General features: G+C 36.6%; 1 protein-coding gene across 3 annotated transcripts; it reads left to right on the top strand.

The window, feature by feature from the left end:
- Nucleotides 1–1867: 1867 nt before the first annotated feature.
- klu (klumpfuss) lies at nt 1868–27277 on the top strand. 3 transcript variants are annotated; one of them, XM_067265438.1, is made up of 5 exons: nt 1868–1941; nt 6984–7110; nt 7860–8122; nt 14186–16045; nt 25187–27277. In XM_067265438.1, exon 4 carries the CDS (start codon nt 14330–14332, stop codon nt 16034–16036), a length of 1707 nt encoding a protein of 568 aa, XP_067121539.1. In that variant the 5' UTR covers nt 1868–1941; nt 6984–7110; nt 7860–8122; nt 14186–14329; the 3' UTR covers nt 16037–16045; nt 25187–27277. The 3 variants fall into 3 exon arrangements, with proteins under 3 accessions (XP_067121539.1, XP_067121542.1, XP_067121540.1); XM_067265441.1 differs by lacking the exon at nt 7860–8122; XM_067265439.1 differs by lacking the exons at nt 1868–1941; nt 6984–7110; nt 7860–8122 and adding an exon at nt 10878–11061.
- Nucleotides 27278–27733: the final 456 nt, after the last annotated feature.

Genomic DNA, 27733 nt, shown 5'->3' with positions numbered 1-27733 from the left:
TATACCTTCGTTAATTTTTCTCTGTATATCCAGAAGCAGAACGAAATGAAATTGAATGACGCCACAGAAAAAGATCTAAAAGTAATAACTGCATTGAAATAAAGTTAATATACAATATAATACACGAGATTTAGTTCACACGCAACCGAAATTATTAAAAATAAATAAGATAGAAAATGTATGTTCCATCGCACGCAGCAGTCCAATACCGTGAAAGATTCATTAATGAATAACAAACATTAAATCTATAATATTTAAATTTTACCATAATCAATTGTATTGTAAAGAATGATAACATTTTATTAATTTTTTATCAATTCAACCATCCACATGGTAATATTTTATTAATATTTAATGAAACTAAATGAGATGTAATCGTTTTTATTTAAAAAACAACAAATACAATGATTGACGCCATTTCTCCAAAAACGAAAAAGGTCGCCATCTTGATTCGTTCGATTAAATTGTGTCATTTTGTATTTTAAATTAAACAATTTAATTAATCATTTAAAACATTTAGCTATACGATTTAGCAAATAATACATACAAAGGTATGTTAACTATAAATATAATTGAGAATTTCATTTTTCCACATTCAGTTATGAGCGAGTGATAGTACCCTACCGATGATAAATCTATAAGTTTTTTTTTTTTTTTTCTTTGATACCTCGACATAGATATTGGATATATCAGCTTGGAACAAACATCATGAGAAGAAGAAAATCTTGTAAACAGGTTTTTGCTCGCTTTTGGCCATCGTTCCCCCCACAGTTTAAGTGTTGTAAGATGATGGATGTTCTACTAGAGAATTATATGCTACGGTCAATGCAATCTCTAACTTGGTCTGTTGCTTGCCAAACAGCCTCCCTGTCTCGGATGAATTAGAATACATACATCGATACTGGAATATACATTCGAAACATTGATCTGGTTAATTAATATTCTACAGTCCAACAGTTTTCTATAAGTATTTATGAACGTCATTAGAGAAAGATCTAAGCATTTAAACATGGTTGTGCTGGATTTAGTGAGCAGGTGGTCTTTCGATGCTGTATTCTAGTCCCGTCCGTCGGGAGAACGGTAGGACTAGTTTTAGAACTATCATAAAGGTACCGATAAGTGGGTGACTGTGTATCATCCGACGCGGGACTTTCTTTAATAAGGGGAGTGGTGGCTAGCCTCGGGCTGTGCCATTAGTTGGACTCGGTTAGTAGCTAGGTTGCGTGTGCACTGCTAGAATTTTTGTGGTTTTGCCGCTAGCATCATCATCATCATCATCCCTACCTCTTATTTTATAATGCTGTAGCCAACTCGAGTACTCCAAAATCGCGCATCTTTCTACAGAAAAGAAATTACATACCAAGCTTTAACGTTCTATTTAACTTGACTTTTCCTGAATTGTGAGAAAACTTTATTAAATAATAAATCAAATTTGTTATTCTGTTTCATCTTTAGACTTTTTTTTTAATTAAAAAAACATTTCAGAACACTCAAAAACGGTAAAAATTTGCTGGTTTTCAACGCAGCCAAACTTCGCCAATCCTAATTTCTCTGTGGTTTCAACTCGCTGATTAATATTAATGTAATAACTTTAATGTTATGGCATTAATAGTGAATACAATAAATACTTTACAAAAATATATAAATTTCATTAATTGTTTACATAAAACATCAATTTAATTACAACGTTTCATATTCAGAAATTATTACCAAGACCTGTCGCTAGATGGCAGTAATAAGTTTTTGCCAACTATGACGTACAGACTTGACAATACAGAAAACCAAGTTAATTTAAAAAATGGCAACAACTATATTATGTATTAGCGAGCAATTTTATGTAAGTTACAATTTATGAAACATTACGTAAATTACGTAAATTGCAACTTTATATAAGCGACATTAACAGAAATGTCGAGGCATTGGAAGACACAGCACACGCAGGTACGATTTTTTCTCTTGTTCTCGTGAATTTGTCGGCATATCCTTTAAACGTACGTACAAGGATGTGTTAGAACTTAATGCAGTAAAGCGGAAGAATTAAAACGATTGTACGAATCCAAATAGGATATTTATTAACGAATTTGCTGTTACAAAGTGGCATTATCTGAAAATACTTTAGCTGAGGGCATTGTTTTAAAGATTGCAAAGTATTCTTGAAAAAGTTACGAGTGGACCTAACTACAAAGGATAAGTTATGAGGCTAGTCCATCATTGGGCAACGATGGTATCTCGGTTGTGTTTGCAGACATTTTTCAATAAATAAAGCAGAATGTTGGCAACCGAAAGAGAGATTTGGGCCGTCGGTTTAGATGACAGGCCTGGCGAGATTGGTTATCACAATGATTTGAAGAGCATTTCATTGTTATAGTCGAAGATCACGCATATCTTATCGACTCGATCAAAAGTGATATCGTGTGTAATGATGGCCGCTTTCTAACGAATAAATAATTTCGGGCGGTTAATTCAACCTTCAATTTTCCCACAGCAAGATGGAGTAACGAATGTAACTGGACTCGCTGGCAATTAGAATAAGCGCCGAAATCCGAGTCTAAGGTGTGGTGAAGGGGCAACTTCCGTTTAACGGCTTCTCCATTCAGAATCTGTATTCCGTTTTGGTGAGCTATCGGATAACTCGAGCGTACAGGAAGTCCTTTGTAGCGGTCCATTTAGCGTCGTCCACCCTCCCGCTACTCTTTCCGGCTTCCGTTACACAGTGGCGCGTGCAACGAGTTCCCACAGCTTCGGGTCCGCGTCCCAACTAATAATGGAAAGCCGTGTAAGCTAATGATGTGTTGACCAAACGATGCCATTGAAGAGGTTGCCCTCCTTCGGGTGAACCCGTGAGAATCTCGGGGACCGATGCAGCACACGGGGGTCTCCCAAAGTCCCACCCCTTACTTGGGGTTTCTTATTGTGTGTTGGGGGTTTCGGACAGCTAATTCGGCTCCCCCTTGGATGCAGGGGTGGTCGTGAGGTAGGACTTCCGATCGGGCCTTCTTACGTAACTTCTCCCACGCCTTAGACCCTGAGAAAGCTGGTCTCCCCCACAAGACGCCCCCTCAACCCCCGACATCTGTCGCTCCCTCGCTTTCCCCATAACGTTTGGGAGAAACTGTTACACGTTGAAATTTTTTTTGTGTGTCTCCCGTTCTAGCTCCCGCAGAGATGGATCTTGACTCTGGTTCTACAATAGAACGCTATTGACATTGACAGAACTAGCGGGATATTAATATTTTTTGTCGCGCACCCCCACCACCCCGAGAAAATTTCTATTCGTCGTGGGAAAATTGCACCCGAATATAGAAGGATCCACTTAAGAGAGAGTGATGGCGAACACCTGTCAACGAGACGCGGGACAGGTAGAACGGGACTATTAAGCCCATTTTTGTGACCTGTGACGTTCCTTTCTGTCGGGTCTTGTCGAGACGCTTTCTAAAAAAGACAAGGAGCTAGACTACTTAAATTCCCTTGCCGCAGCGCCCACCGATGTCGAATTCTTTCACATTCAAATATTCTTACACTAGAAATACTTTTAGAGTAACACCGAACGTCCAGAATACACTTCTAAATCTGGAAAAATGGCTCGGTGTTAAGAGAGAAAGGAGCGACGTCTGCCATCTTGCGAGTTTGGCCTTGAAAATGACTTCCGATAAACAAAGCTACGCGTACAGAGCATCGGTCGACTTCGATCTAACAGCATTTCTGCCAACCGCTGTTTGTTTACATATTTGAATCAGAAGACGGCGCGCTTCAGCCAAATTCAAACGTTGCCAAGGCGACGTGATGTCATCATCCACCGGATGTGACGCGCCACAGACTTCCGGCAGACGGTTCGGAGTGGGTAGGAAGGTGCGGGAGGCCAAGTCTGTTGTCCGCACCGTCGTCGCTTCGGGCTATACCTGTTCGCCCTTATCAGATGGCGGGGGGTCCTGGGAAAGTGGACACACTCCCCTGGAGGCAAGGCTGCCGGCTGCCGGAATGTCACGTTAGGGTTCACTGTCCTCCCCTTTCCCCAGCGTAGGCCGTGCCAACCCTTCCCTCTTTCATTCCCGGCTCCAAACACTCCGAAATGCTATTTAATTATGCAAAATCCATTTACGAAAATTGTCTTTTAAATTAAAGTAAGTAATAAAGACTATATATATGTATATATGTATTATTTTAATATAGAAATGGATACAGTAAATTTCTAATCGGTCGATGCTCCATTGTATATAAAATTCGTGGCACACGTATGTTAAAGCAGGAATTCCAGCAGATCGGCGCCAGGATGCTAATAAGCAACGTGTAATATCAAGTCGGGTGCATCCGTAAAATTGGAACCACGGACGGAAAGGATAGAAAAATCGATCTTCTCTCGGACTCCAACGATTATTATCCTGGCTAAAAGTTCGATTTAATGTTTTTATTCAAAGAAATAAATTCACGTCAGTGCCAAACCGGCGACTCGGCCTTAAATGCTCCTTTTTTTTATTTTTTTTATCGTTCTTTAATAGCTGTTTCTTTTAGAAAGGTATGAGGCACCCGTTGGCCCCTTCTCGAGACAGAGCTGTTCATTAGCTCTAAATGAACGCAGTGTGACAGTTGCATGCGTGCATTGCCCTTCGCAACAGGAGGCAAGCAGTAATTAGAATTTTTAAGTTGACGCCTGTGGGGATGTCGCCATACACACCCCCTTAATGTTAGGCCTGGATGATGCGAACGGAGATAAGAAAAGTTCGCTCGCTCGGAAACACCGATCCGTACATACACACGGACATCATCCGACGTGTTGTCACGGAGACCTACCAAATTATTCCATCCGGGACAGTCGTCTCGTCGGTTTCCCCCTTTATTTTTATTTTCCCCCTTTCCCGCTTTTAATAAAAATATTACTTAGAAGATCGATGAATATTTAAAACACTAGAAAAAATAATAATTATTATCTTTTAAACGAAGTGCACCGATTAATCGGGAGCGCGCTGTCGAGATTTATCCAAAGAAAATTTCGGTAGGGCCAACGTTTAAGGGATTAAAAAAATACTGGTATCGAGTTTTTCTCTAGACGTTAGGGAAGGGTAGGACGGAAGGTTGCGGGACAGGGCGCATGAGCGTCGTCCACAATTGTCCGTTTCCAGGATCCCCGAGCGAAGTAGTGACGCACGCAGAACCCTATCGATCGTTAGCGAGAATCTGTACTGGCGCCACGCCAGCGGCGACCTTGGTCACGTGACCGGCCTCCGAACACCTAGGTCGCTCGATGGACGGTGCACAACTCGGAAAAGCGCGGACACCGCCGAGTTTCCGTCCCTGTTAACGCCACGTTCCGATATGCACGAAGTGGGATTTCCAAAGCCCGGTGTGCGCGCCTGCCGTTCCTATTTTTTTCCTCCATCAGAGTATTTGCCAAGAGCCCCGATATGACGTCAATGATTCGGTAAATAAAATTTAGTTCGGCCATTAAAAATGCGGCACGTAATTTGTTTATCGAAAGGACGTTTTAAAAAAGGAAGAAAAAAGCGGGTTTTAAACTCGGTTTTTTTATATTAATTTTAAAAAATTACCAAGGCAAGAACATTAGCCACGGTGCCCGTGACGTCATAGTCGGCCATCGCACGTGCCACGTTCGTCATCAGGAAGAAATCGAACGGAAGAGGGGAAGAGAACTCTCTTCGCTACCTGTCTCTTCTCTCGGCGCTTGTTTGTGTTGCCGGTGCTGGCGACCTTGACATTGAAACGGTCGGTAACAGACTGCAGGCCGGTTACCATGACAACAGCATCTCGCGTGCGTCATTGTGTTACCATGACGACGCCGGCCCGGGTTTAACAGGGAGTATGGACGAGCTATAAAGTTCGGACGTTGGACTGACGTCTCGCGGTCAGAACAACTTATACGCCGTCAACGGGTCGCAACAACCCCGTCACTCCCGAGCCAGGACGTCTTCCAAGCCACACAAGCCAGCCGTCTCCTCTTTGCAGTTACGAGCCGACACCGATCCCGAAGAGTGGACGCTTCCGTCGCATGGGAACGTGCCGAAAAAGTTGAGGTGCCGGTATTGCTTTGTCTGCATGCGTTAAGATCGAAAACGGGGGTGTGCCCGGCTTCATTACGGGTCGCGTGCCGTCCGACAAAAGTCTCCACGGTCAAGGTCGCGCTAATGAATCTCGCTCCATCGATCCCGTAACAGATGCCGCTCTTTCCCTTCTTCTCGCCGCAAACCATTCGCTCGCCCCTAAGCTACTTTCCAACTTTCTGCGTCACTCCTTCACTTCCGCTCTCTCTCTTCTTAAACTTTCTTAAACTCCCGGCGGCGGCGCCACCTCCTTTTTTTTAAATCCGTTCTCGCGCATGACGACAATTGCACTCGGACACATAATTTCAAACGTACTTTTGCCTATTAAATTAATGCTTTTAAAAATGGATGCGATAAGGAGCGAGCGATTACTCACGTTATCTAATTGACCTTTACGTATAAAAGAGACGAAAAAATTTCCTTCTTTTTTTCTTTTTTAAAATATTTCGTCGTCGCAACCAGTTGCTTTTTGCACGTGCTTGCGTCACGTGACACACCCGTCGTGACGCGTGCTTGTCACGTGATCGAGGTTGCAGCGCAAGGACGTCGGATCTCTCAGCTCTTTTTTTCTTTCTCTCTCTCTCTTTTCTTTCCTCTCCTCTCGACTTTCGACGTGTGTTTGACCAGCAAAGCGCAATCAGGAAATGTAGTTATCGCTCGCGGAATATATCCCGTGTTATGTAATTCGTATCTACGGATCGTCCGCGTGTCGTCATAGCAACGATTATGACGTAAGTGACTATCGGTCCGTTACCCCAGCTGATGTAAGATTTCGAGTTTTTAAAACCAAAGATAATTTTTAAAAGACTTTTGTGAAATATTTTTATAGATGTTGAGTTGTTTTTCTTTTTTTGTCTTTTTTTTTAAAAAAATATTTTTATGTAAATATTTATATTAATAAAAATTTGATTATTTGGATTATCTTTGCAGAGGAAGAAAGTATGTAATCAATCATTGATTGATGTAAGTTCCGCGATGTAGACTCGAGCTTTTAGCTATGGAAACCAGCTCTGACTCGAAATAATAAGCTTCCACGTACAGTACAGTACATTAACAAGTGAGTATCGTAGCTACAAATGATAATAAATACTGAAATAAATAATAATAATAATTAATAAAGTCTATAAAATGCCGTCTGCCGACGTATCGAAATCTGATTTGCATAATTTGCGCTTTAGTGTGTGTGTGGGAAGGTTGGTTACTATGGATAACGACATACGTAGAGTACAGTATATACTTTCATAGAGAGAGAAACACATTAAAATAAATGTTTAAAAAATAAAATATTCTTGCGCTAATATATATGTTTAAAATTAATTGAATTTTTAATCGGTAAAATGTCGACGATTTTTACGGATAAAATTCGGTATAAACGTATAAAATTTAACAGAAAAATGGATGAAAAAAAAATCTTATTCCGGGCTGACGTCAGCGGGCCACGTGACAGGTGAGCCAAACGTCGACGTCATTTCGATGAGCTTCCCCGCTTGACCTAGAAACGCAGCCAACTCCCACCAGTCACGTGACGTCGCGTGCCTTTCGCATATTCCGTCTGCGCGCATGACGACGACAGAGTAAATATTTCCGTTTGTTGTCATAACAACCGAAACGGTTAAAAACCGCGAGACGGCAGTCGGTGGTTTCCCGAAAAATGGAGTCAACGTGTGTCTGCCTGTCTGTGTGTGTGTGTGTGCGTTGTGTTGCGCGCAATAAATAAATAAATAAATAAACGCTATACGAAACGGAAATAGATTAGAGCGCGGTTTAGTAGATTCGCATTACCTCCGGACCCGTTTCTTTTTATAGTTCGAGCCCGTACGGAAAAGTATAGGAACGAAGTAAAAAGCGATTGTGTGCGTCGGCATACGGGGAAGTTATCGGCACGCGCTCTCGACGTCATAGTGGGATGGTAGGCGTCACGTGATCAGACCACGCTAGTGTTGTCAAAACGCCAAAGGGACACGAGTCGACTTCGTCCGAATCGTCTCGAGAGATTGTCGATGCGTCGTATATGGCCACTAGCAACGTCGGTCTGCTTCGCAGATTTCTCAGGTCGTCGCCCGAATTAGGTACTGGTGTTTGTTTCTTTTGATTAAAACAAAAACAAAAAATATATAGGCCTATATATTTGCTTGCCTTTTATCTTTAATAATGCTTCGTATTGTAACGCGAATTGTTATGTAAATTCTTATTGATCCCAGTAAGTTATTTGTAGTATTTTATATATATATATATATATGTGTGTGTATTCTTATAGGCGATCTGATCTTTGCAGATCGATCATCCGAAGGTTCCTACTAGTTAACCATCATTTACGCATTTATGTTTAATCCTATAATTATTACGTAAGGCATAGTTGTTAATTTGCTTAATTATAATTTATTAGTCGATACTAAGATAGATAATAACTAAATAAATAAGATACGTAAGATAAAATGTATATGATGTATTTTTTAACTGAATTCCACCAATGATGCATTGGATTTTATTTGAAATTCACAATGATTTTTTTTTTTCCGTATGAAAAGGTGGTAAAATCACAGATTCACGTAAGATAACATTGGCCTTTTGTTAAGTATTAATAAATTCCATGAATCGAGATGGAAAATCCAATTTGGGAATAGTTTAAAAGTAATTAAAACTCGAAAGACTTACGCCTACAATACAGAATCGATCGATCAGTTGTGTAGCTTAACTTATTTAATTATTAATGGACGGTTAGTAACTGTATTGTTTTCTAGAAAATGATAATTATAGGGGAAGAATTGAAGACCCGGTCTGAATATAATACGCTGAAATGGTTAGATTTTTATATAAGGGATCTTGTTATCTTCTGGCGTGCTCTGTTAGTTGTTAACAGGAGTACGGGAAATTAATACAACTCTACGTAATTTCTTTTCTTTTTATGCGCGTGAACAAAATACTAGTTTTGTTTTTGTTCCTTTCTTTTATTGTCGATAGATGTCACTATTGTTGTTCGTCGTTTTCTCTCGAGCTTAAGAGGAGTGTGATGACATGCGTTGTTTCAAAAGCGGGAATTTCGCTTTGTTTTCAATTAACTTTCACACTTAACTTTTTTACGCCACCTTTAATGATTTATGAATACGTTTATAACGTTATAAAGCGAATAATAATTTATATAATTAAGTATTGGGAGTTTTAATTCCGAAATGTTAATCGGGGACTTCAGAAATCGATTTTATCCCTTTCGTTACGAGTCTCTCTTTTTTTGAGGGGGTAGATTTTCAGTAATTGGGTAATCTAATAGTAAATTTACCGAGTGAAGAGAGGCTAAATGGAGAATTCCCATCGGGAGAAGTTATTGGTGTTAATGTTCCGCATCTGTCCGATCCGTTGCATTTAAAAAGCAATCAAGTAACACCTGCCGGGTAGAGCAGATGCGGCCGCGTTCGATGGCGAAATCAAACGATAGCAAAACCAGTAAGATAAATTAGAAACCGAAAAAGGCAGCTGCCCATTTACACCGCCGCTTTCCACTGATTTCATTCACTTTCGCTTCCTGCTGCAATTTAAAATTTTTCCCTCCTCTTACACGCCGATTTTATCAATCAAGAAACTTTTTAATCGTTTTCGGATTAATATTTCCTTACAATTTTTTAATCCACCGTTTATAAATCCGAACATTCCACACAAATTCTTACATTGAAACTCCCCTCCCCTCTCGCTATCTCTGAGGGATTTCTTTAATGTAGTTTATAAATACTTCTATATTTGATTGAATTTTATCATTAAACCATACGAATTTATCGCAATTAATTTAAAATTACAAATTGTTTAAACCCATCAGTTTAAAAATAGAGATTAGTCAAGGATCAAAAGCTCTTGAGCGGCGGCTCAAGAGCTTTTGATCCTTGCTCAGGATGCTGTCTAGAATTAATAATTTTAATGGAAAAAAATCATAAAAGAATATCGATTTTATCCAATGATATTTTATATAAAATTATTAAATAATGAATTTTTTGAAAAATAAATAAATATCTTCTTGCATATTAATATGAAAATCGATGACATTAATCTACTTAACAGATTAATTAGTTGCATATTATATCTTCGTTTCATTAGTAAGTTGTACTTACCGATTATAAATAGAATAAAATATCGAATTTATTAAGTAAAATATATGTTATTTTAATGAAAAAAAGAGGGGAGTTTTCAGCAATGAAATAACCTCGACTAGCAGGCCCTATACTTTAACGTGGTGGTTGTTGACTCTCATCTAAATGCAAATATTCCGAGTCCTTAATAGTCTCAATAAATCTGATTTTTATTGAAAGTAATTTATGGCCTGCGGATTATTAATACACTGGCTTATGTCATAGACTAAATGTCTCTGCTTTTTTTTAACAATAAAACATTCGATTAAAACTTATAGATACTACTCTTAATTTAGTGTTTGGAGATGCTCGAATTTTTTAATTAATTAATTTTGCCATATATTTTAAAATTTTGATGGAGTTTTAAAGATTAAACGATGCCCTTTTGTCGAATTTATTACGTTCCCTCCCCCCGTATACGCTTGCGAATTTGGGAGTTTAACGAGATTAACTCGGGAAATATTGTAGATAAACTCGTGGCCTAACCTATTTTGGAAGTGTTTTTTTTTTTCCTCGATGCGAAACACTTCTAAAATCGGTGGAAAGAGAATTGGCGCCTGTATTGGGAGTGCGTGACGCGCGCCGACGCGTCCGTCAATCCGACATTCCGCGTCATTACGAGATGGCGGGCGAAACCCGTTAATAGACGGGCGTGCAGAGGGGAGCGCTAACGGGTGACCTGCAGCCTTGCCACTTGCCAACCCGCTGGTGTAGAGGAAGGCTGGGTACTCGCTTCTCAGCCACTGGCAGGCGTCCAGCGTCCCGGTCGCCCCTGGCCCGCCCCCGCTGTTCGAGGGAGCCGCAGGGCTGGGAGGGTACCTCGCTAGTCACCTTTCTGCTGTCTCGCAGCCTAGACGGTTCGGCAGTCAGCTACTTGCTACCTGGACATACGGGTGAGTGTGTGATTCTCTTTCGATTGTTCTGATGCGTTTGTTACGTTGCCGACGGTGAATAAGTAGATTTACGTCTCGATATTCGCACCTGTTGCTGACTTAGAGCAGTCGTCGTTCGGCAACACGGGGTTCAGGACCCGCGCTACTGTACTTTAGCTACCGTGTCTCGTGCAGAGACGGCTTTGCTCCGCCAATTTCATCCACTTAAGAAAGAACTCGATCTCGTCTATAAGTGGAGTTGTCGTAAAAAGATTTGTTTGTTCCAAGTGGCGGTGAACAGCTGAGTGGGTTTCTTTCCAGACCGCAGGGTGGCGCTGTATGCGGTGCCCTTGTGATTGAACCGAGTACACACCGCTTACGTCACGAATAAAAATTTAATATCCAAATTGTTTCCTTCCTATCGCTCGCTGTTTGCTTCCATAGAAATGACGGCTTAAATGCCATTACAATCTTAAATTGATCGGCGCCTATTCTTCCTTTATTTACTAATTTTAACACTATAAAGACGTTAAATTCTCTTCAATGGATGTGAAAACGTTAGCCGCGTAAACAATTCACCGAATCACTCGTTTCTATATTATTTTTTTTACAAAAATATCGCGCTAATTTAGCGATTATTTCGCTTCGTTATCGATTTTTGCGCCGTCTTAACCCGCATTCTTTCGTGTAAGTAGGCCTACACCACTCAAACTCTTGCGGCTGCTAAAGTTCTGTTTTGTGGGCGGCAAATTTATTAAATTGTACGAATTAATTCTGCTCGTTAAATCTCTTCTTCTCATTTAAATATAGAGACATATATATCTGTGGGAAGAGGAAAGCCGTATTTAATTGCGCATCATCTACAGTTTCTTTACGACAATGTATACTTATCGCCATATTTAAACAATATTTTAAATATATCCTATCGTCCTTTACATCTTAAACTATGGCCTAGTGATGCTTATCGCGAACAACGATCGTGAATTTTCCATTTAACGGCTTTATTGCCTTTAGACCTATTTTTATGTTTTTGTCCAACGAGTTCGTTTTTGTTGATATTTTATTCTACTTTTTCTTCATTGTTTTTCAATCAAATCTAGGCTTAACCTAATGATTCCGATGTGGATATAATAGCGTGAAATTTTATATCTATATAGCCTACATTTTACCTTAAATTGATACATTATATTCAAGTATATAATACCGATGAAATTGTAGTAATTTATAGATTCTGTCGTGACATTTAAGTTGGACTTATCGTAACAGAAAATAATCCCCGATGACACAGTTTCGGGGAATAAATTTATACGATGAAATCGTGATTATTTCGGTATTTATAATAATAATAGTTTAAGTTAATCTATTTCCCCCCCTCCCGAAGTGTATCGAGGAAAGATGGGGCCTAGAATAGATACGGGAAGAGTGATTTATAATTAAAATATTTGAATTTATTGCTTAAATTCTTCTTCGTGGTGTGTTTTATATATTATAAATCTATTGTTTTCTTTCAGTTTAATTTGAATTTTTTTTGCATTCTCCCCGCATCATTTCAGTCAAAGTCCTCTACGTTTAAGTCGTAACAAGCAGTTCTTTACAATGGGGTCTCGTTTAATTTGGCCAACGAAATTCTCCTCCTTAACGTTAGCGTACGGTAATTTTACTCCTATGACAGGCCTGTTAGTTTTATCATGGGTCTACAATAGACTACTAGAACTAATCGCAGGTAATTTATTCTCTTCGGCTGTAAGAGCAAAGGTATAGGCCTATTTATCTTAGGGTTTTCGTTTCGAGCGGATAATGTATTACTTTCATTATAAATATTTAAAAATATTTTATGGAGATATTTAAAGAAGTTTAAGACAGATTGGCTATTATTTATTTGATAAAACTTTGATAGGACGTCAGGTGTTTAGAACAAAAAGCTGAAATCACCAGCTAACAGAATCCACCTGTTTTGGTTAATTCGACAACGCCCAAAAGGCAAAATTGAACTTGTTTTATGTAAATTTTGTTTATACCATACTAAAAACTAAATTATTAATGTCATTTACCAGCGGTTTTTTTTCAATTACTTACTTACAATTTAACAATGACAATAGAGTGAGTAATTTCATTTGTACTCGCGATCGATATATTTCTTCTATGGGAAAAAGAGCATTTTGGCTTTAAAGCGAGTACCTCCCATAGAATGTAAAAGATACTCCTCTGAAATGTCAGCGTACAGCAAAACGTCACTCCCTATATAACAACCCTACTAATTATCTCCTGAAAACCAAAAGATTTGAAAGAATAGGTGGTAGCTTAGTAGTAGAGAATGTTACAAAGGAAATTCGGCTTGAATGTTTTCGTGAGTAGACAACATTAAAGTTGCGTGAGAAAAGATCATAATTACATAAATTTCTTAAGTTTCCCCCATATTACTTATTTATTTTTTGTTTCTTTTCCTATCCCTTCGCTTGATCATTTCGTGTGTAAAACTCGATAAGATCATGGCCATTCACCCAATTCTTTCTAAAGTGTCACTGATGATTTTCTAATATTAGTTTCGTGTAAACATGTTATCACTGATCTGACTGCCTGTTTGTCTCATTTAATTCGTCTTGTTGTCGTCCATGGAATCGTCCAACTGTGATATCTTCAGATCGTCCTATGAAGCATAATTAAAGCTTTTTCACTTTCATGAAGGTAATCTTGTAATGGATGTCTTCGCTTGCCAAAAGATTGTACCTGAAAAATTTAAATGTTTCTTTCGAATTTTTAATTAATCAATGGTAGAAAATTATTTGTTTTGTGATGATTTGTCTGTCTGAACGAATGTTTTTCACCAGAAAAATGAGTCACGAATTTCTCATGATTCATATTCAGACGGAGTGGGAATGAGGCAATTTTATACATTTAATTAATTAAGATAAACACGCTTACAACACTCGATACATTGCTGTTTCTTTGAAAGATTTTAATGATTTTCAGCTAATAGTTAAAGGAGCTTGAAAGTAATTTTTAGAAGCGATTTACAGTTTAAAGTACTTTGTATATTATAACGCTTATCATAAATATATTTAGGTTAGAATGAATAGTGTATAAGGTTTAGATTTAATGAGTTTTTGTAACATTGGATTTGTTTGTGTTGTGTTTTATTATTTAGATGAATTAGTGAAAGAATCGGAGAGTTACACCGAAGAACTAGAGAATGATTCAGGGGAAATCATCATCACATCACTAAAGAGTGTTGCAATGGTGACGTCACTCTGGTGGCACAGACTGTATCCCCGGAGTGACCCATGATTTGATGGCAGACAGTTTTCCAACCATGACCAGTAGCCATGACGAAGAAGGAAAGACAGAACTGGCCGAGAAAAACCGCAAAAGAAAGCGTTTGAGTGCCGTTTTAGATAAACTGACTGGACGAACCAGTAACGTATCAACCCGTCCGAAAGTCCGACCTCAGAAACAAGTGTCGATAGACAGTGATATTAGTGCATCCGTGCGCTGTAAATTGGGTCTCGAAGAAGCCATGGTAGAAGAAACGTCTCCAGCTCATCCGTCATCTCGCACTCCAACTCCGTGCAGTTCGGGCTTATCGAGTCCAGGAGATACTGAAAGGAAACCTCTTTATCCCAGCATCGAAGGGGCAGAAGAAGGTTTGTTCACACCCCCCACCTCCGACTCAGCCGGGGGAAGAGAGAGTGGTCCCACTCCCAGTCCCCCTTTGGAAGAGGAGAGCAGCGACGATACCTTTTTAGCAGAAGTCCCAACACCCTACTCTCAACGACCCCTACCCACTTCCGCTCCCGCTCCCGAACCGGAAGTGGCTGTTGTCATGGGTAACGGCGCTAGTCGAAGCAAAGTTCCCCCTCTAGGGGGGAGTTTTCCCACCTTTCCCATCTGCGACTGCCATCACTGCCGTCTGCTCGCAGGTAGAACAGGTGGTCGACTTATCGGCCACGCATTGCCCGTTTGGGACGAAGCTTTGCATCAGAGGTCGTTGGCCGCTGGGTACGAAGGATATTTCCGATCGAAGCTGCTGCCCGAATTGCATCGTCGAAGAAGTCACTCCGATAGCGACCTTCAACAGTGGTTGTTAGAGTGCGGAACCGAAACGCCTATGCCGCCGCCACCCCCTCCCAGACCGTTAACTATGCCTCAGAAGTCCGGAAGTTTAGAATCTGATCCGTCGACTCCTCAGGATTCGCCTCTCGATCTGTCGACGAAACCGCCTCGATCGGCAGAAAAACCATTCGGTAACCTCTTATTACAATCCACGGTCGTATACGGAGGAGAACAAGAAGGCCCGAGACTTCCTTATCCTCTCACACCATTCGATATCGCTCCACTTTCTAGCAGTCCTCGAGGACTTCTCATTCCCAAAACCTATTCCATGACAACGGGAGAGGTACCGAGATCCGAAAACAGATTATACAACCTAGAAGTATCTCCGGTAGTCGAAGAAGTATCCAGCGGAGCTGAAGTAGCTTATGTCTGCCCCATTTGCGGTCAGATGTTCTCATTACACGATCGTCTCGCAAAACACATGGCTAGCCGTCACCGCAGTCGCCAAACTGATAGTTCGACGACAAAAACGTATGTTTGTGAAGTGTGTAACAGATCGTTTGCCAGGAGTGATATGCTAACCCGTCACATGAGGTTGCACACGGGGATCAAGCCGTACACCTGCCGAATGTGTGGCCAAGTTTTCAGCAGAAGCGATCATTTGAGCACCCATCAAAGAACCCACACGGGAGAGAAACCTTACAAGTGTCCTCAATGCCCTTACGCTGCGTGCAGAAGGGATATGATCACTCGTCATATGAGAACGCATGCGAGGTACGAATTGCCGGATAGTAGTTCGAGTATGGAAGGCGAAACTTGCGACTCTCCTAGGGACAAGGCCAGTCCTACGGCACCGGCGGAAGATTTACGGCCCACATCGCCGACACAGAAACTCAGTGCCTTAACTGTACGCAGTCCTATGATGGAAAGATTGGCAAAAGACTGATGCTAACAGGTAAGTTTCCTATTTTCCATCTCCCTCTCCTACCGCCCTATTCAATACAAGTTTCTTCGCTCTTCTCTATAATCCAACTATTGATCAACTTCTATAACCTATCTTTAAGTTTCACGTCTTAATTAGAAGAGATCCGTTCATTAAAGATTGCAATCTTGTCACTTATCTTATCGTGGGGGGCAAATAAAACGAGTTTTATTCGTGAGATTATTTTCCTTCTGTAATTTGCAGATTCGAAGATAATTGTTTCTTTACCAATCAGATTATAAATGTTAATTTGCCAGTTAATCAGAGTGGGAAATCGCGCTTCTCCTTTTATCTAACTTAAGAATAACAAAAAGTGCGATACCATCGATTCATCTCTAATCAAACTCGACACTTCTTCAAGGCCTAGCACACGGTAAACTGTCGAATTCTCTTCAAATAAACAAGTAAATTAAACAAGTAAGGCAAACTTTTGCGCAGAACGGTGTTTCTCACTCAAATCTGGTGTGATTTCCGACATTTTTCGCCCCTCGTCGAGTGAAAAACAATCAGAATTGGATTTTAAACTCGAGCTTAATTAATTTTTAAGTGTTTCTTTAAATATACAGAAATTAAATCGTTATCTAAGAGAATTCTTTTTAAGAAAAGATCTAATCAAAATAGAAACTGAAGTACCGTATTTGCGAGTTATTTGCGAGTCGTATGTGACGGCATTTTCTTCTATTTATTCTGCAAAAGAATACCCACGAACACAGTAAAAGGGGTTTTTTTTATTTCTTCATGAAATGAATGTGAAATTGAAACGTCATTATAATGCGCTTAAATGATTTTTTTTAATTTTACGATAAGATCTGTTTAAAACATTTAGACCTATAATTGTGAAAGTAAATGACTAAGTTTCTTCTCATTACGTTGCGAGACACGAAATTATAATAAGGTTTATTACATGCGAGAGGAGAAATGACATTTCCTCGTGTAAGATAAAATCATTAAGAATCGAGATGGAAAACAGATATGAAGTTTTTCATAGATGCAAAGAGCTTATAAATTAATTTATAAAAAGAAATTAAAGGATAAATAAGTAAACACGCTGCAATTCCATTGTTAAATATCAATATTTCAGTTAATTTTTACGCATTGTTTTAGAAGATTTGCCCATTCTGCTGCGTGTAAAAACGTCAGTTTCTATTATAGAAATGTGTTTTAAGAATCTCTTCTCTGGATAATTCTTAAATGTAAGATAAAATTGATTTTTAGCTATGATAAACAGTGAAAAGGTCAATGGATTTTTTGATGGCGGAGAAGAGAAACGTTTGTTTGTCTCCTTGTTGCAAAGCGTTGGTTGTCCAGAGCAATTTCTGTAATTAAATGCCTGTCGTGTCAGCGTCCAGCCAAACGGATGGATGTGGAGGTGGGACATGATCACAGCAGTCAATACCGACTCCAATCGTGGAGAGTAGGTGGAGCCACCCATCTACAAACCAGTTTGTGCGCACCACGTGATGCGGTTGAAGTGTGGATGTCAACGAATTAAACGGATCTCGTTTCGAGCGCGATTCGAAGCGACCACCAAGTGTGACGTCCTGGCAATGGATTAGTCATATGAAACTAGTCGATATTCAGACTATAAGCACCGTGTCGACTTCATTAACGATACGCATGGCTCATCAGGAACAATAATCCATCGGCTATCGCCTTTCATACAAGAAAATCGAGCGCCTATTTCACTTTTAGAAATGAAGAATTCCAAGTTTTCCACCCTCTAAAACTAGACAAATTGTTTTAAAATAAATATACTAGACAAGAAAAATTCTCCGGTAACAAGAATAAAACTTAAGAGAAAAGCGAAAAATGTGCCATTAATACAGAGGAGAATACGGGGATTTGTTAAGCTTGTTAAGCCCCTCTTTTTTTTCCCTTCTATTACATCGTTCTGCGTTTTGTCTCGGTAAGGCAGAACTTGCCAACCACTTCCTCGAATATAAAGACAAAGTTAGACAGAAAAAAGAAGAGATTCCCAGACGTACTATTCCGCTTCTGTGTTGTTCCGAGGGTGCACTAAGAATAGGAGGGCAGCAGCGACTTTTGAACCACTTCCAAGTCGGACGGCAAACAATCAAGAGAATGGCTTGCGAAGGCGGCGGCGGCGGATGCCTGGGTATTTTAGGAGCGGTCTTAATCCTTTGATCACTCGACACATTTTAAAGCTAAAAATAGTAAAAGAATAGAAAGATGCATCATTCTGTAGAATCCTTTGTTGTGAAGAACTCGTGCTATTTTCTGCAGGATTGAATACATCCCATTAGTTCAACTAATCGTCTCTTGTTCCAAGTGATGCGTTCTAATTACCAGCTGTCGTTTCAGAAGAAAAATTAATGCAAATTAATAAAATTAAAAACTCCTCATTATATTCCTCGTCATTATACCAAATGCAATATTACCATCGATTTAAAATGACAAATTTTGATTCATCTTTATGGATGAACTATTGGGGTCTTTAACATACTTTTCCACGTTACAATTCGTACACCTATCAAACAAATCAGCCCTATTACAAACCTCAATACTGCGGGATAACATTATATTTCATTTTAATTCCTTTATAGGCACGTAATTTATTTACATACCCAAGCTAACAATAGGAAAATCGTGCACGAAAACCTTAACGTTGTTGAAGATTTTAAATCAAAAATTACGTCATTAAAAAGAAATTTATTTTATTAATAAATTAAAGGTTGAAAACAACCCGAATTAAAACTGATTAATACATAATTTAAGAACGAAACGAGGAAAGTACTGTAGTGAAGACAGAGCGAAATTTGATACATTTGTAATGGCTACAATTGACTGAACATGTTTGCAGGAGGCACGCCGAGAACATTTAGATAAAATATAGTATGCCTATCTACACTAGTAGGCGTAAAAACAGATAATAAGTCTGCTAAAGATTTATCGTTTTGTTACTGAATGCTATCTGTAACCTTGAAAAGCAAACACAACTATATTTCTAGAACAACTTTTATTAAAATATTCACTTCCGTTCCCTACTCTAGAATTAGAAACAAAGATATTCTTGCCATTGTAAAAATAAAACAAAGTGATACAGAGTACAAACGCGTCATTAGTTTAGCTAGAAAAACTTTCCTTTCTTTTCATCCCTTCTTCACACGAGAATTTATTGTTTCCAGTTTTGTAAATTATATCCTTTTTTTTTAATATAACGAACTAGAATTTTAAATTTTATATTATAAATTAAAATATAGTAAAATGTTGCCTCGTTAATTGTTTATAAACACGTGAATTTTAAACCCCTTTTAACCTATTTTATTCGAGAAAAGTTATAGAAGCTTATTGTTATTATTTGGTTATAAATTATACTTTTTAGAATCGTGATGTTGTTACGAGTAATTTCGGTGTAGGCCTTTTATTAGAAAAGTAAATTCAGAATGTTGTAGAGTGCAGAAACTGTTATGAAATTTGATTGGTTTCTTGTAAACATCGATTACTAAACTTCTAGATCTATGTAAAGTTCTATAAACGTCGATTACAGATTGAATTCCGCCGTGGATGTTAACGTCAATATTAATGGATCAAGCATCTTATCAGTATGATCTTTCTAGAAGCGGATAGTAAGACAGTCATGGTTTGAGATCCGTAAAATAATTGAATTAAACGTAGATAGTTATTAAAGTTATTTTGATGTGCGATTAGTTTATGAGATAGAAGAAGAAAAATCAACGTTGTATGATTTGTATCCCGTTTCTTCAGACCAAAACAAAGATCATAAGAAGAGATTTATAAAAAGATTAAAGTCCAGTTTTTGGAAGATCAAAAACTGCGACATTTTCGTGAAATTCTTAATAGTAATTCTTTGAATCTCTTCTGGTTGAGCGATTATTGTCTTGGCAGAAGACCTGTAATTACCTACGAGCATCGTAATCGTTTTCTGCGTAACAAATCATTAATATTCTCGACCATTCTTTTCTGTTTTTACCTCAACATAATTAATATATTTAAAAGCATACGAGGTATCCCGAGTGTCCATTATGAATAGACGTCGACTATTTCCAGAGGAAATGTTTCCAAAATTTTCTATGTTTAAAATGATTAGAAACAACTAGAATTTCTAATAAATATCGATTTGGCATAATAACTTAAGGGAGTTTCTTGTGTATTAATTTACAGTTTAAAAGAGTTTTTCGTGTGATATAAATCTTTAAAAAATTGGATTATCGAGTTTATTTATGCCTGTAAATGTTATTTATTCTGTTTACAATAATTGACTAGGCCTATTGATTATTTAATAACTCTGCTACAACTATTAAAAAGTCTCGAAACGAAGTACTTTAACATTTAATTTCTTTCTTAGATCATCTGTTCAGGAAATTTTTATATATTTATCCAGAAATGATTAAAATGATCGTCTATTATATTATTGTATTTTCCATCTTTTCATCGTATGAAAGTGCAGTGTAATGAACAGACCAGAGATATAACATCAGGAAATGAGCGTTACAATAGGATTTGCCTAATATTTTGTCGAACTATTGCGTATTTTTCGTGTCAAAATGATCGAAAAACTTGGTTTTAGCAATACTAAAAGCCACATTTTCGTTGGAAGAATCTTAAATAAACGTTCTTTAATTGTTTAAATGACAAATTTAATTTTATAAGCTTAATATGGCTTATAAAATGAATCTATGATTCATTATTATGGATTCATTTTTCGAATGATCGTGTTAAATAAGTAATTAAGTCATTGATCACTTCATTTTATTATTATTTTACGTCATTTTTACTTATTTATCCCGAAAAGTTCAATGTAATTCTTCAAGTTTACATGCCACATTTACAGAATAAAAACTTTTTTTTCTAATTTATATAACATAATAACTGTAGAATTTATTATAAAATACTAGCGATAAAATGTTTATTTTAATATTATATTATTTCATCATTTATAATTTATCACGAGCGTAAGAATGAATACGAATTTATGCGCTAATAAACTGCATAGACGATCGATAGTCTTTTTTATTTATTTAGTAAATAGGCAAATGTAGAATTATAAACAGAATTGTATAAATATTAAAAAATGGAACACGAAATGTTTTTCATATTAAAGCTATGAGAAACAATTTTCCTCCTTTCCCATAGATTTTCATTAAAGTTAAGCCGATTTCTTGAAGAGATTTTCATTAAGATTAAATCGAAAACCATTATTTAATTGTCTCCTTTACCGAAACTAAATTACTTTAATACCAATTAAGAGATAATTAAAGGATTAATATGCATTCTTTATAGTAAAATATTCATCAGGTGCATTATAATTCGTGTAAATATGAATGCCTACGCTTGAAATTTGTGTGTTAGTTATTTCCTTCCTATTGATTTCACTAAGACATGCGATATATAAACTTGAACTTATGCTAGACGTGTCTCCTTTTGTTCGATTTGGTCCATAAATTTATACTTAATCCGAAAAAAAAAAACATTCTAATCTGATCGGTAGAAGAGAAAGCGATGCTGGTAGTTTGTAGAATGGAATTCCAATTCTATTCTATAAATAACTCTCATTTAATTTCCAAATTATATTTCCCTTTAAATAGCCCCATGCAGATAGCAATTCTTCTGGATAAATTAATGTTTGTTCCACTTTTATCTATATTAAAGCAATAGAATAGTCTATTTACAGATGCTTAAATAACAAATATCCAGCACATGATTCGTATTATAGATACAAGTAAGCGTGTATTACAGACTTATATTGTAAACTAATAATAGCGTGTACACTACAGTACACATATGCCTGATTAGTTGCTTAGATAAATGCTCTGTAGACGGGTTATAAATATACAATCTCCCTTTTTTTTTGATAGTAAATTTACTACAAAATATGATCGTAAGTTATCGATTTAGTTAACGTTTAGTCTACAAGAAACTATCAACGATATTTGTGTTGAATGATGTAGAACTATACTGTTTACAAACGTACAGTACTGTACATTTAAAGCCTATCTACTCTTCAATACAAACACTTTCTCAGCCTATATTCAATACACAAATTGTATTTTATTGATTTTTTTATACTTATTAAATTTATTACAATAAATTGAAGCGGTTTAATCCAATGTATTGTTCATTTACAGGGCAGTAAGCAGTAACTTAACTCATTATTATTGTTAAATTAGCATTATATTATATATATATAGGCTATAATCTACCTCAAAAATTTGATATAATTTTCTCTTATTTCGTGTATATTTATATTAATAATTTAATTTTTAAGCCGTAAAGTGGCCCTTAATAAATCAAATCGGCTTAACACTGGCAGGCCTGAAGCCCCTTTCTCAAATTAGAAAGTTTAATCTAGTTATAATATCCTGTGCGAAAGAAATTAGAGCGTAGACTTTAATAAGGAATAATTTAAAATATAAATACGAAGATGGATCAAAATAACAGGGTGAAATTACGTCGAATTAAGTTAGCCTTTTGATCGGTCGAAGGGGAGTAGCGAGCTGTTAAAATCTATGGAGTACGAGTTTTGTAGATTATACAATAAAACGATGAGACAGTTTGATTTTGGTCGGCAAGTTTAAAGTGGTATTTTGGTTGTTTCATAGAGTATGGAGTGTCTCCTTTGTATCCCCCTAAATCGCCACGCGTTTGGGATGGCCTCCGGTAGGAGAGTCAGGACATCAAGAGGCTGCTCTCGGGCTAGCAGCAATTATCGTCCCACATACCATTGCTTGCGTGAGACAGTTGCCTTGGCAAGGGGTGGGGTCGAAGTTGGCCACTCGGCTTACTCCCAGCTTACACGGATAGCTCTAAGTGCAATTTAAGTGTTTAGCACCTAGGTCGTAAAATTGGAAGAGTCTCGGGGATTTCTTTGTTCTTGTTTGATTTCCGAAGCTAAGATGTAAAAACGACAATGAAAACCCGGCCGAGAAATATTTTTCTTTTTCCTCTTTATTAATTCAAACTAATAAAAAGTTGCTTAGAATTTTTTTAAGAAGAGAAATTAGGATCTGACGTTGAGCCTATCTTCTCCATAAGTGATTTTGTGAGACTCGATTTTTAATGAGATGTAAAAACTTATTTATGTTCATAATTGGCAATAATAACTCTTTGGCTTTCTTTAAAAAAAAAATTGTCAGAGGCGATCTAAAGCCGCAGATTCATCTCCGACCGGGTCTTGTGTCGTGATGAACGACAGGTGGTTTCTCAGGAAGTAGTTAATTTTACAAAGTAAGAGGAAGACTGGAAGAACCGGCTATATAAAAAAAAAGGGAAAAAAAGGCGCCTGTGGGGGAGGTGTGTCTGATTAAACCCTCACGTATTAGAACAAGGTTCGAACTAGCAGTTTCTCCGGCGACATTTAACCCCAATTCAAATATACTTAATTTCTAATAGGATGAATGAAACCTTACGAATTGAGATAAATCCTGCTTCGGGGCTTCCAGCTTTAGAATGAAAGCTCTCTAGATTATTGATTAGCTAATCCTGTCACATATCCTGTTACGATAAAAGATGTTGTCTAGCGATTAGTCTTTTTGGGAATCTCTATTTAGCTAAAGCCATTAGAGAAAATCTATTTTGTGGTTTTGAAAAATTATATACCTACACGTTAAATGGTCGATTGAAGCATTTATAAGTCTTCCAGTTGGTTTATGTAAGAAGAGATTGAGGTTCGAAGTCCCCCCCCCGACGTGGATATCGAATCGAATTAAACATTATTGGGACGAGCAAGAGGAAGAGCTTTGCCTGCAGAACCAGACGTCTACCAACGCCCCTATTTGTCACGTGAAGACGAGGTCACATACCAAGTGGCGCCAATACACTTCACTTATTATATGTTGCATTATGTCTGCCAGCTATACATAATCGACGGATGGCCTCCGAAAGCCTTGTTGACGTATTTTGTGGACTTATGAGAAGTAAAATTAGCTCGTTAATGATTTCGCCCTCGCTCGTTTCTAGTATCGCTCCAAAGTTCTGTCCCGGAATTCGGGTGTTGGGTTAATGTCAATTTTTTTAAAACAGGCATCTTTATTTAGTTGGAGTGTGAAGTGTAAAGATCTTTCTAACCTACTTCGGATAAAGAAATTGTTTTATTTGGCAACGTTAGCATAATTACATCCTAACAGTTGCTGTGAATTTTCTCCAGAACAAAACCTTTCGTTTATCTATACGATTCCATATAGTTTACTACATAACAAGTGAAACGTTACGTATACATTTACTTCTATTTTAACGTATAAATAGAATCGAGAGTTGTAAAATACATAAATGAATATAACAATAGCAAGATATTAAAGTTTTCTACCCCTCTCTCATACTTTTGAACTGTTGATACAGCACCCCATTTAATACAAACTGATTTTTATAATTTTTTTTTTTTTTTTTTTTTGTAAATTTCTGAAGAAAGTATTTAAGTTAACATAAAATTTCTATATAAAGTGGTAGGCTATATATAATTCTATAGAATTTCAGGTAATATTACTTGATACAAGTTTTAAGTATTGAAAATTGTAATACAACAGATGCACTTGTTTGTCTAAATAGTGTACACTTTTACGTCAAATTGACGTCTTTATCAGATACATTCACGTAAGAAAACAGTAAAAAATCATGTCAAATTGATGTAAAAGTGTGCATTATTTTGTATCAGTTCGTAATTTCTGCAAATTATTGCTGAAAACAGACTTTTGCTTCTTATTCTTTGCTGTTTTTAAGGCTAAATTTCTCCTTAATTTTCTTCGTAAAATATCTTCTACATTTGATAAAAGTTTATTTCATTCTCCCTTGTTAAAGAAAATTCATTTAATTTGCTTCTAAATTTTTATACAATTTAATAATAATAATAATAATAAATGTAAAGTTTTAATGTAAATATTTAAGTAGAATTGGACGAAATTCTCGTATTATATACTAATTGGATTATAATATAATACACAACAATGGATATAAAACGTTCAAAAAATGCATTGCGTGATTGATTTAAGCCATATCAAAGCCTTATCCCGTTATCAGAAATTCGTTTAACCAGGCGTTATACTATAAAATTACTAAAACGATTTAAAATATTTAGTATATATGTTTAAGAAAATGTACGGATCCCATTCAAAATTAACGTAAAGTATCTTTATTTTACAGAAATTAGAAAGAAGTAATGATCGGTAGAGGAAATTTCCAAACGTTTTGGATGGATTGGAGTGCATCTAAAAGTAAGGTGCCTAGCCAGAGGAACAGTCTATGTGATTCAGTGCCTGACTCAAAACGGATGACACTAGTTTTATTTACTCAAAGAGAAGAACATTATTTTACGGACAATCCCCTAGATCGACCAAGAGGTGTCCTGGACATCTAAATACTCCTATGTAATTGCTCATTCTACCTGTAAGAATTCCAAGAGAGGTACATTTAATCTTCAAATGTAATATAATCGTGTTTCAGTTTTGTGCCAAACGGCTTCCCCTTCTTTACGAAATGTTGTATGTATTATTGTTGTTTGTTATTTGTTGTGTACAGGTTTTTCGGGACGCTCAAGGGATTCCAAAAGAAAAATAAAAAAAGGCAAAAAAAAAAAAAAACAAAAAAAAATACAAACATTGAGACGGCGATACCACATGGCTTCGATAGTAAGGCTCTATTCCTTCCTTTCGGGAAGATCTCTTTCAGGCTAATTATGTATGGCAGCTCCCAATAATACCTATGTTGTGTACGGGTAATATTGTTGTTACGTTATCAGCCATAGCATGTTCGGAATTTTTGATTTAGCCTATATAACTCGTTGCACGAAAATTCTCGCCCTTGAAAACAAGGGGAACCATTTTCGAATTCCCCCTTCCAAAATAATAATAATACCCAGAAGCTATTTTATTATAAGATAATTTATTTTTTGAATTACGTGAGATGCTGATAGAATAGAGAAGCTGATAAATGTGGACGTTTTAAATCGATATTATTTCTCGACAGCGAAAAATCGAATAATTAATTAATTCCCCTAGTTAATGATTCAAATATGTATATTATAGTCGAGTATACTAATCAGGCACATATTAAATTTTGTTAATTATTAATCTTATTTTTTTATGGACCAAATCGAAGAAATTTTAACTGTCATATTTTTGATTCCGTGCCATTTTTTTCATTCTGCCGTTAAAAAATTATTTAATTTTCAATAGATTTTTCAGAATGTGCCAAAACAACACTTTATTTTTTAATTGTTCACACGATATTTACACACATACACACACAAAAAAAAAAAAAATATAAGAATCATCTGTTACGATGATGATGTTACTTACATTAACGCACAGATTATGACAAATGAATAGAGGAAAGAAAATTATATTATATATATATATATATATATATATATATATATAAATACACGCATACAAAAATTGATAGTATACTAGGATAATCGTCATTCCTAATCATTAGAAGTGTATCTAATCGACTATACAAAAATAATAATAATAATTAAAGTTGTGTCATTCATATGGATGCGATTTGTTACGTTTAAAAATAAAAATACAATCGTTAACCTCATCTTTTCGACTAAATTCGAAAAAAAAAAAACATTTGTGCCATTCAGTGTTACGTAGGCATGATGTTATTTATTGTACCATAATCCTCTTCTGTAGGGCTGCAGTGCATTGCTAGGCATTTTCCAGTAGGCCTTATGAGAATTACTCAGGGGTACATCGGACTGTTCTAGACTTGCTCAAATTTCCTTCATACGTTTTAGAAGGAAAGCCACGTTCTTTCCACTCGTTGATGATTGCTTCTAAGCCTGTTAACGTTAGATACGAATAATAATAATAATAATAATAATAATAAAGTCCTAAAATTCGGACTTCGGTAGGACATCCGTTCATTCGTGTTTAGAGATGAATTGCTTCCCCCCACATATAAAAAAAATGGTGATAATACTGTGTCTATGTATATAAATATAAATAAATAAATAAATAAAATATAAATATAAATAAATATATATTTCTCGAATGCCTTTCAACAAAACATTGCTGAACGTGTGGAATACTGACATTGTTCTTGTATTGCTCATTTGTTATTTTGAAGTGTGTTTGATGAGATTGTTATTACTTCCTGTGTATTTTATTACTGTCACCCACAATGACTATTTTATGCACTCGCGCTCTTCCTAGTGGAATGCTAGGTAAGACATCTGTTATTTAAGAACAAAACAGTCTAAATAAATAGTTATTTCGTAATCCGAAAGTATTCTTTCTCCATTTTCCATAAATCTCCTCACCTTCCATCACTAAGAAGAAAAAGTCAAGATGCTCGAGTGTTAAAAATAAAAATCCTTTATTAATTCTAATTTATTAATAACTAACGTGATTTATATTAAGTTTTTACTATAAATAGACAAACTGTGTATTCGTTTGATATAAATATTTTCTCGGCAAAGGGTTTTTATCAATCAACGAATTCTTCTCCACCAACGAAACTAAATAAATATAATTAAAAATAAGAGAATTAATAATTACTTAATCTAATAAATCGATATAAAAATATTCTATTTAACACTTTAAAAAATAAATTATTACGTGTTTTTTCTTATAAAATAAAGCCCGAGGACAAGAGAGGCTCAGTAAACGAGAATGATGGAAAATAATGAGACTATAAAACACTCGATTTCTAAGTAATGCAAACCAATTCAAATCGCTTTTA

This window comes from Centruroides vittatus, unplaced genomic scaffold (genome assembly GCF_030686945.1).
Source record: "Centruroides vittatus isolate TY-2023 unplaced genomic scaffold, ASM3068694v2 contig_2226, whole genome shotgun sequence".
Classification (NCBI taxonomy): domain Eukaryota; kingdom Metazoa; phylum Arthropoda; class Arachnida; order Scorpiones; family Buthidae; genus Centruroides; species Centruroides vittatus.
This window is presented reverse-complemented; position numbering and strand designations above follow the sequence as displayed.